Source organism: Malurus melanocephalus, unplaced genomic scaffold (assembly GCF_030028575.1).
Source record: "Malurus melanocephalus ecotype Western Australia unplaced genomic scaffold, MMel_1.1 scaffold_515, whole genome shotgun sequence".
NCBI classification, from domain to species: domain Eukaryota; kingdom Metazoa; phylum Chordata; class Aves; order Passeriformes; family Maluridae; genus Malurus; species Malurus melanocephalus.
The window spans coordinates 416,386-431,632 of record NW_026623747.1 but is presented as its reverse complement, the minus strand read 5'-3'; the positions used below and the strand labels follow the sequence as shown (position 1 = coordinate 431,632).

The 15,247-nt window shown below is 40.0% G+C and overlaps 1 protein-coding gene across 3 annotated transcripts; it reads right to left on the bottom strand.

Moving 5' to 3' along the window:
* Positions 1-205: 205 nt before the first annotated feature.
* INPP5K (inositol polyphosphate-5-phosphatase K) lies at positions 206-14,823 on the bottom strand. Of its 3 annotated transcripts, XM_057381545.1 has the most exons (13): positions 14,658-14,823; positions 12,428-12,535; positions 11,665-11,773; positions 9,059-9,175; positions 8,568-8,740; positions 7,834-7,945; positions 7,226-7,335; positions 6,626-6,652; positions 4,777-4,969; positions 4,410-4,547; positions 3,849-3,932; positions 3,077-3,181; positions 206-2,111 (listed from the first exon to the last, which is right to left on the bottom strand). In XM_057381545.1, exons 1-13 carry the CDS (start codon positions 14,690-14,692, stop codon positions 2,001-2,003), a joined length of 1,422 nt encoding a protein of 473 aa, XP_057237528.1. In that variant the 5' UTR covers positions 14,693-14,823; the 3' UTR covers positions 206-2,000. The 3 variants fall into 3 exon arrangements, with proteins under 3 accessions (XP_057237528.1, XP_057237529.1, XP_057237530.1); XM_057381546.1 differs by lacking the exon at positions 6,626-6,652; XM_057381547.1 differs by lacking the exons at positions 11,665-11,773; positions 12,428-12,535; positions 14,658-14,823 and adding an exon at positions 11,302-11,410.
* Between the last annotated feature and the right edge of the window lie 424 nt (positions 14,824-15,247).

Genomic DNA, 15,247 nt, shown 5'->3' with positions numbered 1-15,247 from the left:
CTCCCACAAACACAAAGGATCTCGAGTGTCTGGCCCCTGCAAAGTGGAAGCACGGCTCCCTCTGAGCTGCTCTTGCCCAGCAGATGCACCCTGCTTAGAAGAAACTGGATCTTGGTCCACAGTAAATCACCAGCTGTGGTCTGGAATTCAAAGCCCACTGTTCTTTGGGCTCTCCACAGAATCTCTTTGCATGAAGAATGGTCAGTTAACACATGTGAAACCAGAAACAGAGCACAACTCAGAAACTGCAAAAGTTATTGCAGGTCAAAACAGGGATTTGTCCAATGCCCTAATTGCCATGAGGAGTCACATATCTGAAAGATTCAGTGCAAAACAAATTCTTGGGAGACCAATATAAATGCAAAAAAATGTTTCTAATATTGTTCCAAAGTGTAACAGGAATGTACAAACTGTAAACCTCAAGGCAGTGTTAATCCATGCAATGAACACAATATCCTCTGAACCTGCCCTCACTACTCACAACTGGGAACGGTTCCCAACACCAAGAATTAAGCTGAGATACAACAAATCCCTACAGAGGCCAAGTGTTCCTAAACCCCACTGCAACTAGCTAAGCAGAAACCTATGTCAGAGCTTCAACAAAACACAAGAACACCTGGACCTCAAGAAGATTTTATACAGTGAATGACAGAAGCAAAACAAATGTCCTATCAAGGTGTTAACTTTCTATGCCAAAAAAATCCTGAAAAAATAAGGCTTTGAGAAAAAGAGCAAAAAGGAATCCACTCAGTTCTGAAACAGCATTCCAGCATAAACACCCCAACACTCTTTGCTCTTCCACTTGAACCAAATTTGCTCTTTTCCATCCCTAACCACTCCAGTCACCACACATGGTAGGGAGCTGTGGATATAGAACATGGCAGACTCACAAGTGCTCTGTTACAGCACTTCAGTCTGAGATTCTGTGGAATGTTGGCACCCCTTCCTACCCTTTCCAAAGATCTCGATTTCCTCACCAAGAAACAAGACCCTTTCTGAAGCTAACTACCTTTCAGGTTCCTAAAGGTACACAAAGTTCCTTATTCCATCYCCACCCTCAAGTGCACAGGATACAGTAAGGTCTGAGCACCTCTAGAAAAAACAACRAAGTTTGCAGACTGATTGCTATAAATGGAAGAGTTTTACAATTTTCAAAGATTATGGCAAATGCATCATCAACCATGGGCTGCTCACCTGTGCTAAAGCATTTCTCAGCTTCTGCAAAGTCCTTCAGAAATTGTAGGATCCTGGCTAACTCCGAGCCAGGGACTGGTATAAAATGGGTTTATTTTACTTTTTTTAATGAGGGGGAGAAAGGCAATAGGCAAATTGCTTAATTGTTTTATAAAAGAAGAATTAAAAAAATCAGGAAYAGTGCATTTTGGTAAATGCATTTCAATTTGGAAAAATCAGAAATGGAAAATCCTACAAAGAGTTCTCAGTAAGGCATGAAGAGAAGGATCTACCAAAGGAGACTTTACACACTCCAATGATTTTGTTTTCATGTGACTTGATGTCACTGATGTTTCCCAAAAGGTAATTAGCTTACATTTGAAAGTCAAATAAAATTTCAAAACAAGCTAACTAGCTGTATCTAATAAATAATTTTTAAATAACTTCATTTAAACTCAAAATTTGGAAATCAATTGTTAAGTGGTTACAGCATAGTAAATACTGCATCGTAAATAAAATATCCTCTACAAAAAAAAGGAACAAGCCTAAAAATCTATTAAATTGCAACTTCCTTAGGTTAAATCATTGTATTAGAAATGTCTACCACCTTAAAACATACAGCATTTATTAAGTGCTATTTTTACAATTCTCATCCAGTGCAAGAGAGTTACTCTCCTCAGAATAAAAATATCCATTTCCACAATAAATTATCTTCTACGAGCTTCCAAAGTTTCTGAACAATCCTACCTGTCTTACTCCATCTTCTAAGAGTAAAAGCTTACAATCACTAAGACATAAAGAATCATCTGACTCCTGAACCAGGACCACTAAGTGCCTTTCCTTTGTTCAGAATCACTATCCAATTCTGGATTGTCAGGTTTCTGCAGCCAACTGCTCCATCCCTCTGTCTGATCCTTTTGTGTTTGGAGAGGCTGAATCTAGGAGAGAGAAAAGATAAATAACAAATTAATAATTCAAAAGCACTRTGTAGCTCTGCATTATCTATATCATTAGATAAAGAAGCTTGTCATACTTGTTAAAAATTGAGAAAATTAAAAAATCTAGTAAAAGATCCACTATGATAACAAAATAGTAAGCGTCATGAAAAAAGAAAGGCAATAATCCTGCAGAGTCTCAGAGACAACACAAATATTCCACTTGGCCATGTTTCTCACCAATACAGAGAAAAATAGGAAAAGTAGCATTGAGAAAAAACAGCCAGCCCAGGAACTTTCATTACTGTCCCCTAAGGCACCAGAATTTCACAGTCTTCTTAAACCCCTTCATCCAACAACAATGCAGAACTCCAATTTCAATGACTCCCCAACACATCAGCACAGCCGTGACAGCATGGAAAATTATGAACAAACAAAATTATTCTGGAAAAAAGAGTGCTTAGGTAAAAGCAGCAATGCTTGCTCAGTTCATATTGTTCGTGCAGGTTAAGTCAAGAAATTAAACAAAGCCTGTTAGACAAATAACTTGAGTCCAGCTGTCCCATCCTTCCCTTCAAATTCAAGTGACAATTTACAGGAAACAAATGACAGAATGGAGCACAAAGAGCTCACAATATGCCAGAAAATTTGGCAGCACTTGGTTTGTCACCTTTACAGAAACTGGGGACCTAACATGACAGAGCCTGAAGTTTCAAAAGTGAACTCAGAGAAAGAAACTGTCTCATTTCACTGCAATGTGATAACAGCTACTCAGGGCCTTTTAGCAATCAGCAAATTCTTTTTAGCCAGGACATATCATTTTTAAAATTCCTTCTGCTACCACCTTCCCCAGGATTATCACAGCTGCAYACACCTATGTTCAGAGGCATATGAAAACTAAATAAACAAATAAAYAAATAAATAAATAACATCTTATCARCATTAATCAATACTTCCAAATGTATTACCTGAAAAGGCTCACTGATGCCAACTATTGACTGAAAGTTATTGCTATAGTAACAAAGCAAAAATTCTCCTCCCGTCTGAGGTATTTCTGAAGCACTCATGTAAACCTGGCAAGAATAAGAACAGGCAATGAGCAATTTCCACAGAAAAAAAAAAGGAAAAAAGTTTATAAAAAATCCATTCAGGACACCATCAAAATCAGTGTTTGCTATTTATAAGCACGTTTTAAAATGTAAGCTAAAACGGATGAGGACAGAAATAACTCAGGAAATCATCTGAAAATTAAATCAGGGAGGAGAGGGAATATCCTTTACCATGTCAGCAAGCTGGCTTGGCTCAGTGAGAAGGRAGAAGAAACCCAGAGTAGTTGAATGGGAAGGGACAAAGCCACAGAGCAGCAGAGGGAGCGGAGCTGCCTCCTGGTGGCAACAGCAGAGCAATCCACGCCTGTGGTTTGGTCCTGTCCCAAGGAGCCACAGTTCCCAGTTTCAGTTCCTATTTGTTCAGATTAGTATCTCTGGATATTTATCATTTGTATCAAAATCAGTTTTATTTGTTTGGTTTAAGTCACTTTAGGTAATGACTCCTAGAAAGCTTTGTAACTGACAGCAGTTTTTAAAGAGCAACCCATTCAATGGGAAGAGTCAGGAAGAGGGATTTTAAACAGTAATATCACTCCCAATTACCTTCAACTGGGAAAGAGGGTACAGAAGCCCTAAGGGGAAGGAGATATGGAACCTGTGGGAAACTACATTAGAAAGAAATACAACTGACTTGTCTACTGTTTGCGTTGAAAGCAATTTCATCATCTTCCACCCAAGCGTAAGTAACATAATCATTCACGTGCCTGAAAGTCACCTGCAGAGAAAGACACAAACCATCAGCCTTCTGAAGGAAACAAACCAAACTACAYGGGAAACAAAGCTGTGAGAGATGTTTACAGTTTCACTGAAGTTATTAAAACACTTCAGTCTCAGGATCAAAACAATTTGGGGGCATGCACAGATCTTTTGTTTCTGAGAGGGTGTGAGTGCTGTTGTCTCACCCTTTCACTGACTTTTTTTTTCTTTTATTGCTGCATAAACTCCTTTTCACAGCTTCTGCAACATTTTACTTAAACARATCCGATTATCCTAGCAGAGAATTTAAAGGGTGTGGAAGAACTCACATGCCTTGGAGCTAAACTGCCAACACGCAGAAATTAATGGCAATCAAGGACACAACTATTTCAGAGAGTTCTGCACCAGCAAGAACCACAACACCCTAAAACTCTCAACGACCTCCTGCAGTCACATTCACCATCTCTGCTGAAGAGCCATGATGAGATARGATTACCTGGAAGAGCCCAATCCAGTCCCAAGAACTGCTCGGGAATTCAGACACCGTGGAGTAGCGGACAACAACATCATGGTCTGCACTCCACTCACCCTCAGGATTCAGCACGACCAAGGGATCTGAGAGAAGAGGCTTCATCTAGACAAAAAAAACAGAATTTAAGCTCAGTCAAGCYTGTCATTCTTTCAGTTATTTTTTTCAAGTTATTCTCTGCTATAATTGCTACCTGTGGGACTGTAACTGATTGGAAATAAACTGAAAGCAATTTGCTACCTTCAGTATTTTCAGAACAAAACAGAGATTCAGCTTCTGTAAGGTAACACTGAGTAAAACAAACTTTTTCTTAACAACGTAACTGGGACAGCACCTCAAGCACGAAAGTTCCTGTGACAGGTTTGTGATCGCTGATGCCATAGCTCATGTGACTGGTATAGTTATTCAGAGTAACAGAAATCAGATTCTCTTCTGCAGGGAATTCGCCTTCCTTTGATTCAACCTCACTGGAATTTTTCACTTTCCAAAGAATTCTATCAGTCCACGCTGGCTTTCTTTTCTTCTCACTGCAAAAATGTAAGGGGAAAAGTGAAATGAGCAGAGAAACAACTTGACAAAAGCTAAGAATGCTGTGCAAAATCTACTCAGAGTTCAAGGACTGTGAGATACATATTAATTAAAGGAGGCAATCACATCCAAGCTTCATTTTACAGCTCTGTTAAAGAYGTTTTACAACAGTTTCTTTAATTTGAACTCCACCACAGATCAGTTTCATCTTTCATTTCTGAAAGAGGAGTAAAATGAAGGGGGAGAAGGACATTTCAGTGGGTTAGTTGGCYTCATACAGGAAATGATACTTTCTCCTAAAACCCTGTTAAAAACAAGCATGAACATTGACATAATACAGCAACTGCCCCAAGCTTCAAATGTACAGATACTCTAAGAAATGAGGGCATAAACATAAGGAATATGTAGGAAGAGTCTGAATGATATCTGAAATTATTCAAAATATTTGAGAGCAAGGCTTCTTTTAACAACGAAAAACAGAACAAACTTAGATATCTTATGGTAATCCCAGGTGCCACAGCAATGCTTTATTTGTAAGTTCCTCTAAATTGTACCAGCCTGCACTTCAGGTTTGTAAGCTACTGCTGTCTCATAACAACAGGCTTTAAAAATTCCATAATCAAGGAAGTTGTGCCTATACATCAAACTGTTATCACAATGCAGTTTCCTTTTATACCATTATATCAGTTACAACAGAAGACATGAGCCCTCTGTGGCTCTTCCTGCAGTGGGAAGGAGACTTAACAGCAACTCCCTGGATGGGTGGATCACTTCGAATTGAAATGGAGAAAAGATCATACCCTATGGAAGAGGAATTAGAATGGACTGGATTGGATTATAAAAGTTAAAGCAGGATGTGTAAGGAAGTCAGTTTAATTATTCTGATTATCAAAACCAAGGCCATTTAGTTCAATATCCAGCATAACTTTGTTTTACCCCTTCCCATGTATGAGTCTGACTCACCTTAAATAAGGTGGAGAGATTTGAAATGACTAAGGGCCCATATCCCACTTGCTCCAGTAATTACATAAAGCGACAGAAATCTTTATGAGCTGCCATATGTCTGCTCTGCTGTGCAGCAAAATACCAAAAGAACAGCTTACGGTAATACACTCACTATTGTAGAGAAAATGGGGTATTAGATGGGAAACAAACCCTCAAAATCCACACCGAAGAAGTATCAAAGATAACAAAATTCTCTGGGTTTCAGTAAAAGCAAGTTCTGCAGGGTGATCAGCCCCACATGAGCAGTGTCTCTGCAAACCTGAACAGCAGCAGGATGCACAGAGAAAGTGTAAGAACACTTTCGGTTCTTTAAATCAGCCAATACAGACAACCAGGMCATGAATCATTTGTAAAATGTCTAAGTTTGGATTATCATTTTATTTAAATGGATTTACTGCTGGTCCCATTACATCTCTTTACATTCAATTAGGAAGCAAAATGTCTTTGGATCCGAATACTTCCAATTTTAGGTGCAACAGCAGARTAGATAACACTGCAGCTTTCAGACAGGTTCAGAAAATCCCTAAAGAAAATCAGSTGTCATCTGATTTTCAAATATTTCATAAAAATCAAATCAAAAGCTCGGATGGAGCCTTGTTTTGATTCTGAAATATTTAAAAAACTACAAAATTCAGAAAGTCTCTTCTTACTTAAACCAAAACAGGGACTTCTTTTCTCTGGAAGTAAAGGAAAAGGTAAGTACAAAACCCTGTTTGGACAGGAGCTTATCCTTCTGTTGAAACATAAGACTAACACTTAAAAAACAAACTTCAGAATCAGAGAAAAACTTTGGAAATATAAGATACTCCATTTTTAACTACAAATAAACAACAGAGACAAATTTACATTAATTTTCAAATACCAGCATATCAAAGGAAATTTTTACACAGAGAAGGGAAGCAAAATGGCAGACAATTACTTTTTTGCTCCTTTTTGACAACCAATGAGCACTTTTAGTAGAAAAGAACAGAACAGAAACAGCTTAAACAAGAGCTCATTTATAATGTCGATCTACTCTTTCCAAAAAGGAAACTGAGTTGTTTCATTACTTCTCTCATACAATCAGCAGACCCCAGCTTCTTCAGCCAAATATATTTATTCAAGTTCGATCAACAGGAGCCTAACAGAACAGCTCAACAGCCCCAGTACACTCAGGAAATTCAGGTTTGCTTATAACTAAAGTGATATTTAAGCAAGCACCACATTCACTTTCCTATTCCATGTCTAAATTCCTCTTGTTGTGCTTTTACCTTGTGTCATAGACATCCGAGTCAAGGTCAAACTTGTAGGTGGGTTTAAACTGCAGAGGACCCTCTTTGAATTCCTTAAGAAAAGATTCGTTCTTTTTTGCCATATTTAGCTGCAGAAATAAAAAGTAATTTTTRAAGATTGTGTTTAAAAATCAGAGCTTAAAGGATGATTGGGAAAGCATCTTACAAGAATTCAACATTGCAGTCAGTACAACATAATTRGAAAGGTAAATTCATTAGGGCCTTTTTTTACTCCCAGAACTCTTGACATGACCTGAAAGTTTTGAGGCAATTCTACCCAAAACAAACACAAAATAAGGTTCTCTTAAAAATAATTTTTGGGAGAAKAGGAGAAAGAAAAGGTGAGGAACAACTGACAAGACAGGAAGTTGAAAGAAAGCTCCAGTCAAACATGAGCATTGTAAATAAGTAAGAAACTACACAAAGCAGAAAAAGCTTGCAATTAATTGGGGCTTATGACTTCCACCTCATGCTCTGAGTTTGTGTTCTTTAACAGAAATTAGAAGCTCAAATTGTAATTTAACTACCACGCTGTGTTTGTGTGCATTAAAAACAAAACCAACCCCGCAAAGAGACTGACAACCTACCTGGTCCTTTTCCCACAGCAGACTGAAACGCCTGTTCTGGATGGATTCCCGGACAAAGTGTATCCCATAATCTGCTATCCGGAAGTTTAGATCTCCAAACCAGAAGAGAACCCTTAAAAAAATAACCAAATCACAGTGCATCAAACAAGGAAGATTTCTAGGAATCCATCAACATGAGGGAAGCATTCAACAGAATATAACCCATTACACTAACAAGGGGCTCTAATCACTTATATTACTTAATGTTTGTACTTAAGCTGTTTGCATTAAGTAGTTATAGATGAGCTTACACAGGGACAACCTGCTGCTGAACAACAAAAAAAAAATTAAGTAATTGAAACATTAAATTAAGTCCCTTGTATTTTTGCTGCTTGCTCATTACTGCCTGAATGTTAACTTTTCCTGAGTCTCTTCATGACTTACATCTCTGAACATTTAACAGCAATTGAAAGGATTTTTGGTATAAACAGGCTTTAGCTTCTAAAGGTTTCCTGCATGACATCTACAGTCTACATGCTAACAAATGTATGTAATAAAGACTGGAAGGAAACAGTCTTGTAAAACAGATCACTGTTTTTCAGATTATCTCTTCCTTCCAGGATTCAGGGTAAAGGCTGAAGAGACACTTAAAATAAAAATGATAGATGAAAACTCCAAACCCAAAACTCTTTAGTGCATGAGTTTACTATATAATAGATAAAAATGATACAGACAGAACAGAGCAAATAACTCACTCATGATCCAAGGGACTTGGAATATTTTCTCCATCAAAACGCATTTCCAGAATTGTCTCAAAGTCATCCAGCCGCTGCTCCGTGTTTTCCATGTGAGCTGGCAAGTGGCAGTTSACTAAACAAACTGGGTGACCAAAGAGGGACATGCTGATGCTGACTCCTCCTTTGTTCCCCTAGGATGGAAGATGAACAACATTCCCTGAAACTGTCAGTCAATGCCTGCAAACGTAACTATTAAAACCACCTATAACTTCATTAATCTTGCTATTTTGATTTAAATCAATATAATTTCTTCCTATATAAGTTGTTGCATATGAGCAAATAAACCGGTGAAATTATGGTCTGTGCTGCACATGAGGTTCAAACAATGAGTCTGCTTGTCAGTTTGTAAATTTTTAATTAAATCACATCCTCTCTCTCCCAGCATGGACCCACGCAGGGACATACAGCACCATAAGTAACCAGGGCAACCACACCTCAGGGATTCTTACCCAGTATCCATAGAGGCCTGTCCGTGTGTAYTGGGTTTGGATGTCCCGGATGAAGGGAAGGTGGACTTGCTTCACAAAAATGAGAAGAAGCAACCCCTGCATGCGAACTGAGGAGAGCTGGAAGAGATGGGAAAGAGGGGATGGTCATTTCCGGAGAGGTATTTGGAATCCCTTGGATTTTTTTCATAGGAGATTTTAGGTGAAGAAGGTACCAGCAGAAATCATGCAACTCCCTCATCAAGCCTGGCCTCAATACTGTGACACCGTAAATGCAGACCCATTTCACTGCTGTGAAAAACAAATCCCTTATAAACAAATCTGATCAATCTCTCAGCTAATTAACACAGCTCTAACATTATATTACAAATCTGAAGTTGACCTCAAAACAYGCAGCTGCCCAAACCTCTTTAAAGAACTTTCTTCTGCCTCACCAGCCTCTTGTTTCTATCTTTAAGAATTCTGTTCATGAAGAACCAAATCCTTCAGTTTTGACCTAAAATCTTAATAGCTCACACCTACCAACAGCAAGTTTTTCAAACTGAAGCATCCTTCAACAGATCATTAAACATTCTAAATGCCATGAAATGCCTCAAACGCACAGCAGTTTCTGCAAAAACAATGAGCTGCAAACAGCAGTAACTCCTGCCTGCAGTGCCTGTAAAAACTGATTTACCAAACACTTAGGGTTTTGTATGGCACGAGGTTTTTTTATAGTTTGGGGTTTTTGGCTTGTATGTGTGGAAACAGTCTAATAAAGATATCCTTCATTGAACATTCATGGACTTTACCATGTTCCTGGCATAAGACACAAAATTTATTGTGTTTGTTTTCATGATAATGATTCAATTGAAAATACAGACATTGAAATACATTAATTGTAGTTCAATTTCATGCTGGATTAATTTAGATAAAGACTACTTTAAAATAAAACTGACTATACAACTGCTGGAGAAGCATAAAAATTCAGCCCAAAATTTAAAACAGAATTCCTCCTTTCTCTGACTCCCTATCTACACAATTAAATTATTTCAGAACATATTTTAATGTTTTCATTGTCCTTGAACCCAACAAAATACCAAACAGAATACTAAAACAATGGACTGCAATTACTAGATGATGCATAAATATTTTAGTAGTCAGCATTCTCCTTCCCATAATCACATTCATGAGATACCAAGATCTTCCAGTTCCCTCATTATTTATTTGCTTCATTTCATTCTGCTGTGGCCAGTCTCCASACATTTCTCAAGATCCATAGGTCCTGAACACCACAAGGCACTGACCCCTCCTCTGCTGGAACCAGCACCAGTTCCACCAGTACTCAGAGCCAAATCAAGCAAAGTCTTTGCACAGAGGGAATGTGATCCTGTGGATGGTGAAAGAATTGACAGTGACCAATTTAACACTCTGAAAACAGAGCCTGTTACTGAAGGGACAGAATGTCCCAAGGATGACACCTATCCCTATACACCCAACCTCATCACGGGTCAGCCAAGGGGTAACAGCTCCTCTCCTCCTCAGCCAACTTCCTGGCTAAGTCCTAGGATAACCTTTCCTTGCTGCCTGGTTTGATTTTGACCCGGCCTGACAGCTCCCCCTTTTTATTAGAGCTAATCAAGTCCTGGTGAAAGCCATTAGGTGGCAGCATCCATTCATTAGTCTGGCCTAAACTGCCACAGTTATAAATTAGAATTCAAATTCAGCCAGGCATACCAGCAGGAATTCTTTTAACTGTGTGTATACAAGGCCTGAATGTTAACCCACGGCCAGATTTTGAATTTTTATCAGCAATGACTTAGGCCAGAATGAACAATGTGGGTTTTTTCCTTTTTGTAATTCCCAATGGGTCCTTTGTTTTGTTTAATTACAATTAAAAGAACAGCACAAATACTGAGTCTGATTAGCACGCAGATAATGCAATCACCTCAGCAAAATCAGCCTGAAATAATGCTTGGTTTAGAAAACCACTACAAAAGGCTTTTAATTTCTCTTTACTACAGAAACTCAGGATATCTTCCCACATTTATTGTTTGCATTATTAAAATAGCCAGTACTTAGCTGTTTTATATCCCTTATATTACCCAAAGATCTTCTCATTTAAATTCCCATATAATGTTATAGGTCTTCAACCCAAAATTAAGTCCTCAGATAAATACACACACCTACTAAAATCCTGTTTTACATATAAGCAATGTATATTCACCTGCAAACAAACGGGGGAAAAAAATATAAAGGAACCTTACCAATCTTAATGAAAATCACTGCCATTGCTTGGGATATTTATAGTGCAAGACTACATTAGAAGCATCACAATACAGTTTCCCAAAATTGCACAGAGCAAAAAAATTTTCTACAAACAAGAGAGAAATAAAGATATTGTGGCCACAAGAAATATATTGCTCAGTTTAAGTTCACATCACATGTAAAACAGGAAAACAGAAAACCACAAGCGTGATGAAGAATCACTTCTGACATACGTTTACCTAGGAAGTGACAGATGCATGCAAAAAATCGCTATCAATTTATCTTTTATGGAGAGTATGAGAAAAAAAATTAAGGCATTTTCCTTCAGTGCTGTTACACTTACAAGAGATGTAAATAATTACCTTGATATATCCTAAGGGAGACAATACAGTCATGAAAAAAATGCTCCATGGATCATCAAATGCCAAGTCGGACAGAAAATTTGTGATGCTTGAGTTCACCTCCTGTAAGCTGAATACACAGTAATCACAATTACTCACATTACACCCGTCGGTTTGGACAGAATTCACATGAACTTTATAGAACACAGAGCCCAGAAATTTCTTCCTGTTCAGTTTCTTAGTCAASCAGTTTAACCCACACACAGATTAAACACATTTAACACAGAGAAAACAGAATTGAAGGAGGTTATATATTCCTCAAGACAGACTTTAAGATGAGGCCAGACTCCATGTATGTTATAGCAAACAACCTAACTGTCAGGACTTCAGAATTTCAGCAAAGTCTRGAAAACACAATGGCAGATTGTGCCTAAGAAGTTGCACTAATTCCGTTAAAACATGCTGAACTTTCCATTATTTTCATATCAAAATGAATATGCCTTTACATGCTAACAGAGAAAACAGAAGCCAAAACTTTTTGGGTGTTTAGAGAAGAGATATTCTGCATTCTGTCACAAAATAGCAGCAGATAACTGCTATGAATCATCTCTCTTCTAAGCCGGTATTCTGTTAGACTCAGTTAGTCTTCACCCTCTGGTAGCAATAGCGTTAAACCATCTCCCAGGCAGTGATTCACATCACACAGTCCTCCCTAAACGGACCATGTAGAGACCCAGCTGTTTTGCAATAAATTCACAAAGCAAGTTCTTTAGTACACACTTACCCTATAATGTACATATCCATGGTCGGGCCCACTGAGTTGAGCTGAAGTAAACCCGAAACATCAGGAGGGGGAGAAGCTGTGCCCACATTCCAGGTAACTAAGTGTAGTCTACAAACAAACAAAAAYCACACAAAACCAGTGCTAAAATTGAAATGTGGACAGGCAACCAACCCTAAGGATGCTCTAATTTCCCCACAGAATTTCTGTCACTCTCCATCAATCAGAAATCTACTTGTCAGCCCCGACACCACCAYGAAAACAACCAACTGGAGGCAACAAAACCTGAATTCTGGCCACTTATCCTTCATCTTTTTCCCCCAGATGAGGAAAGCTTCATCTAGAGTGCGAGACACTTCTTCGTGGATCTCATCATCCGAGCTGATGTCCTCCACACAAGCCATCAGCTGGGCCACCCTGTGCCGGAGCTGCACACGGCCGCTGGAGCCGGTGCTGCTGATGCTGGCAGAGCGGCTGCGCAAGTTGGGCAGGCTCTCCAAATCGTTCAGGGAGAGCCCCTCGGAATGCTGGAATGCATCTTCGCTGCTGAGGGATGCCATCTGTTAAAACTGTGCCCTGAAGGCCTAGCCCATTAAAATCCAAAGTGTAAAATAAAGAGGTAGATAAGGGTCTTCCAGATCGCTGTGGAAATCAGCGTGGCTTCCAACACAAAAGGAAAAACGTAGGTGCAGCAATGCTGAAAAAAAACCGTGGCGTTCCCACCACACTCACTGGGTTGTTACAAAAGCTGCAATCACATCCTACCACACACAGTGAATTGTTTTTTTCATAATAGATTTAAYGTGGTTAATTCTACGAGCTCAAGGTTTAAAAAGAATTTACTGTTGATTTGAATTGATCACATGCCCGTCTGTAGGCAAGGAGAAATGTAATCTTCAAATCCCAAACATGCAAAGTTCTTATCAGAACCAAGCAAAGCCACTGTTCCTCTTGAGCACTGTCAGAAATATTCACATCAGAGGACTCATCTGTTGGGTCTCTACAAAATGGAAATTTCAGTACCAGGGCGTCTAAAAAGGAATTCACTTTACTCACTTTGTCACGTGACAGACAGGCTTAAAAAAAAAGAAATTGTTAATTTTCCATCCATCTTGGGGTTCTATAATGACCTTATAAACACTGACAATTAGTGAGTCACACCAATACATCCATTATTAAGGCTTTATTTTTATCCCACAATGAACTGCCTGCTCAAGGTGACACAACGCAAGCGGAAGGGCCGCATAATAACCTTGCATGACAGATTAAAATGATCTATAATTTTCCTCACTAATAGTTTATCTTTGTAAGACTACACTGAAGTCACCCAGAAGCTACTTTAAAACAAATTTCTAGAGGAAAAAAAATGTAGGTGGGCTGCAGATCTAGTTCTGYCATCAGAGATGTATCACTTGGGAACGCTCTCCAGTTACTAATTTTGTAAGACAATTATCTGAATTAAACAAAACYGAAATAATGTTGAGGCCATCAGTCATTACTGACAAAAATTCAACTCCTGAAAGTGCCCACGGACTACAGTACTGATAAAAACAGATTTCAGTGGCAGGAACAAACACTGTCCTAAATACAAGCAACCCACTGAAGTAATTAATTAGCATCACCGAAGTTAATTCTCAAATGATACAATAGTGGAGAATTTCTCAGGGTCACAGTGCTCATAATACAGCCTTCAGATGATTTTTAAGGTATTTGAGTAAATATCAGTATGCTGACTTGTTTTTTTTCTAATTCTCCTATTACAGGCAGTCACCCAAATCCCATCTAAGCAGTTTTCGTAGCGAATAGAGCCCACTGAYAGAACACCGACTCTTCTCGCCACAGAGTAAAGACACATTGTAAAAACACCATAAAAGCAGAAGCTCAATATTTACTCAAGCTTATTCTTCCTCACAGAAAGTGTCAAGCTCGAGACAGCCGGTCCATTACAAAGCGCAGATGCTCGTGCCCTCATTACACATCAACAGAGCTCCGGGAAGTCTCAAGGACCCAGAAATGCTCCTTAAGCTTCCCTGAACCACTCCACTGACAGAAAATCAGCTTTTCTCCTCTGTTTCATATGACTACRCAACGCCGCCAATTTGTGTAACTCCCTGTTAATTAGCCCAAACACAAGTTTCGCTAATTCTCGGGCCATTTACGTAACCGCTTGGCCACTTTTCGGAGCTGCCCTCAGACCCGCCGCGCCTCGCGCCCCTCGGCGCCCACCGCTCACCTCAACTCCTTCGCGGGAACGCCCGCAGCCTCCATGCCCGGGGTTCCCGCAGGGAAGCGATGACCCGAAGGACTGGGAAGGGGATTGCGGAGACCCCCGCGCTCCCCTCACACGGCCCGGCCCGGCCGCGGCCTCCGCGCCGCCCTCAGCGCTCCGCGCCCATTGGCGCGCGTGACGGGGGCGGGCACGCGCCGCGCCAGGGCGCCCCCAAGCGGCCCGGAGGACCCAGAGCAGCCCCCGGGATGGCACCGAGACCGCCCCCCCGCGCAACCCCAAACCCCAAAACAAAAGAAGGCGGAGGCGAGAGGCTCTGTCTAGTATTTTATTAGATTTTCGTTTCCAATATGCCTGTATTGGAAGATTTAGGAGACAAAAAAGGCACAAACTCACATTTAAAGAAACGACGAGATAATCTAACCCATTCTACAAAGTGTGTGTTGCCAAAGGAAACAGCACGAAGAACCTGTCGGGACGTGGCGGAAGGCCCAGCGGGATGAACCCAGAGGGTGCGGGATGCGGGGGGCCCTGCCAGCAAACCAGCCTGAGCCAGGTTGGGGCCAGGGGGTGCCCTCGGACCCCCAAACCCAGCC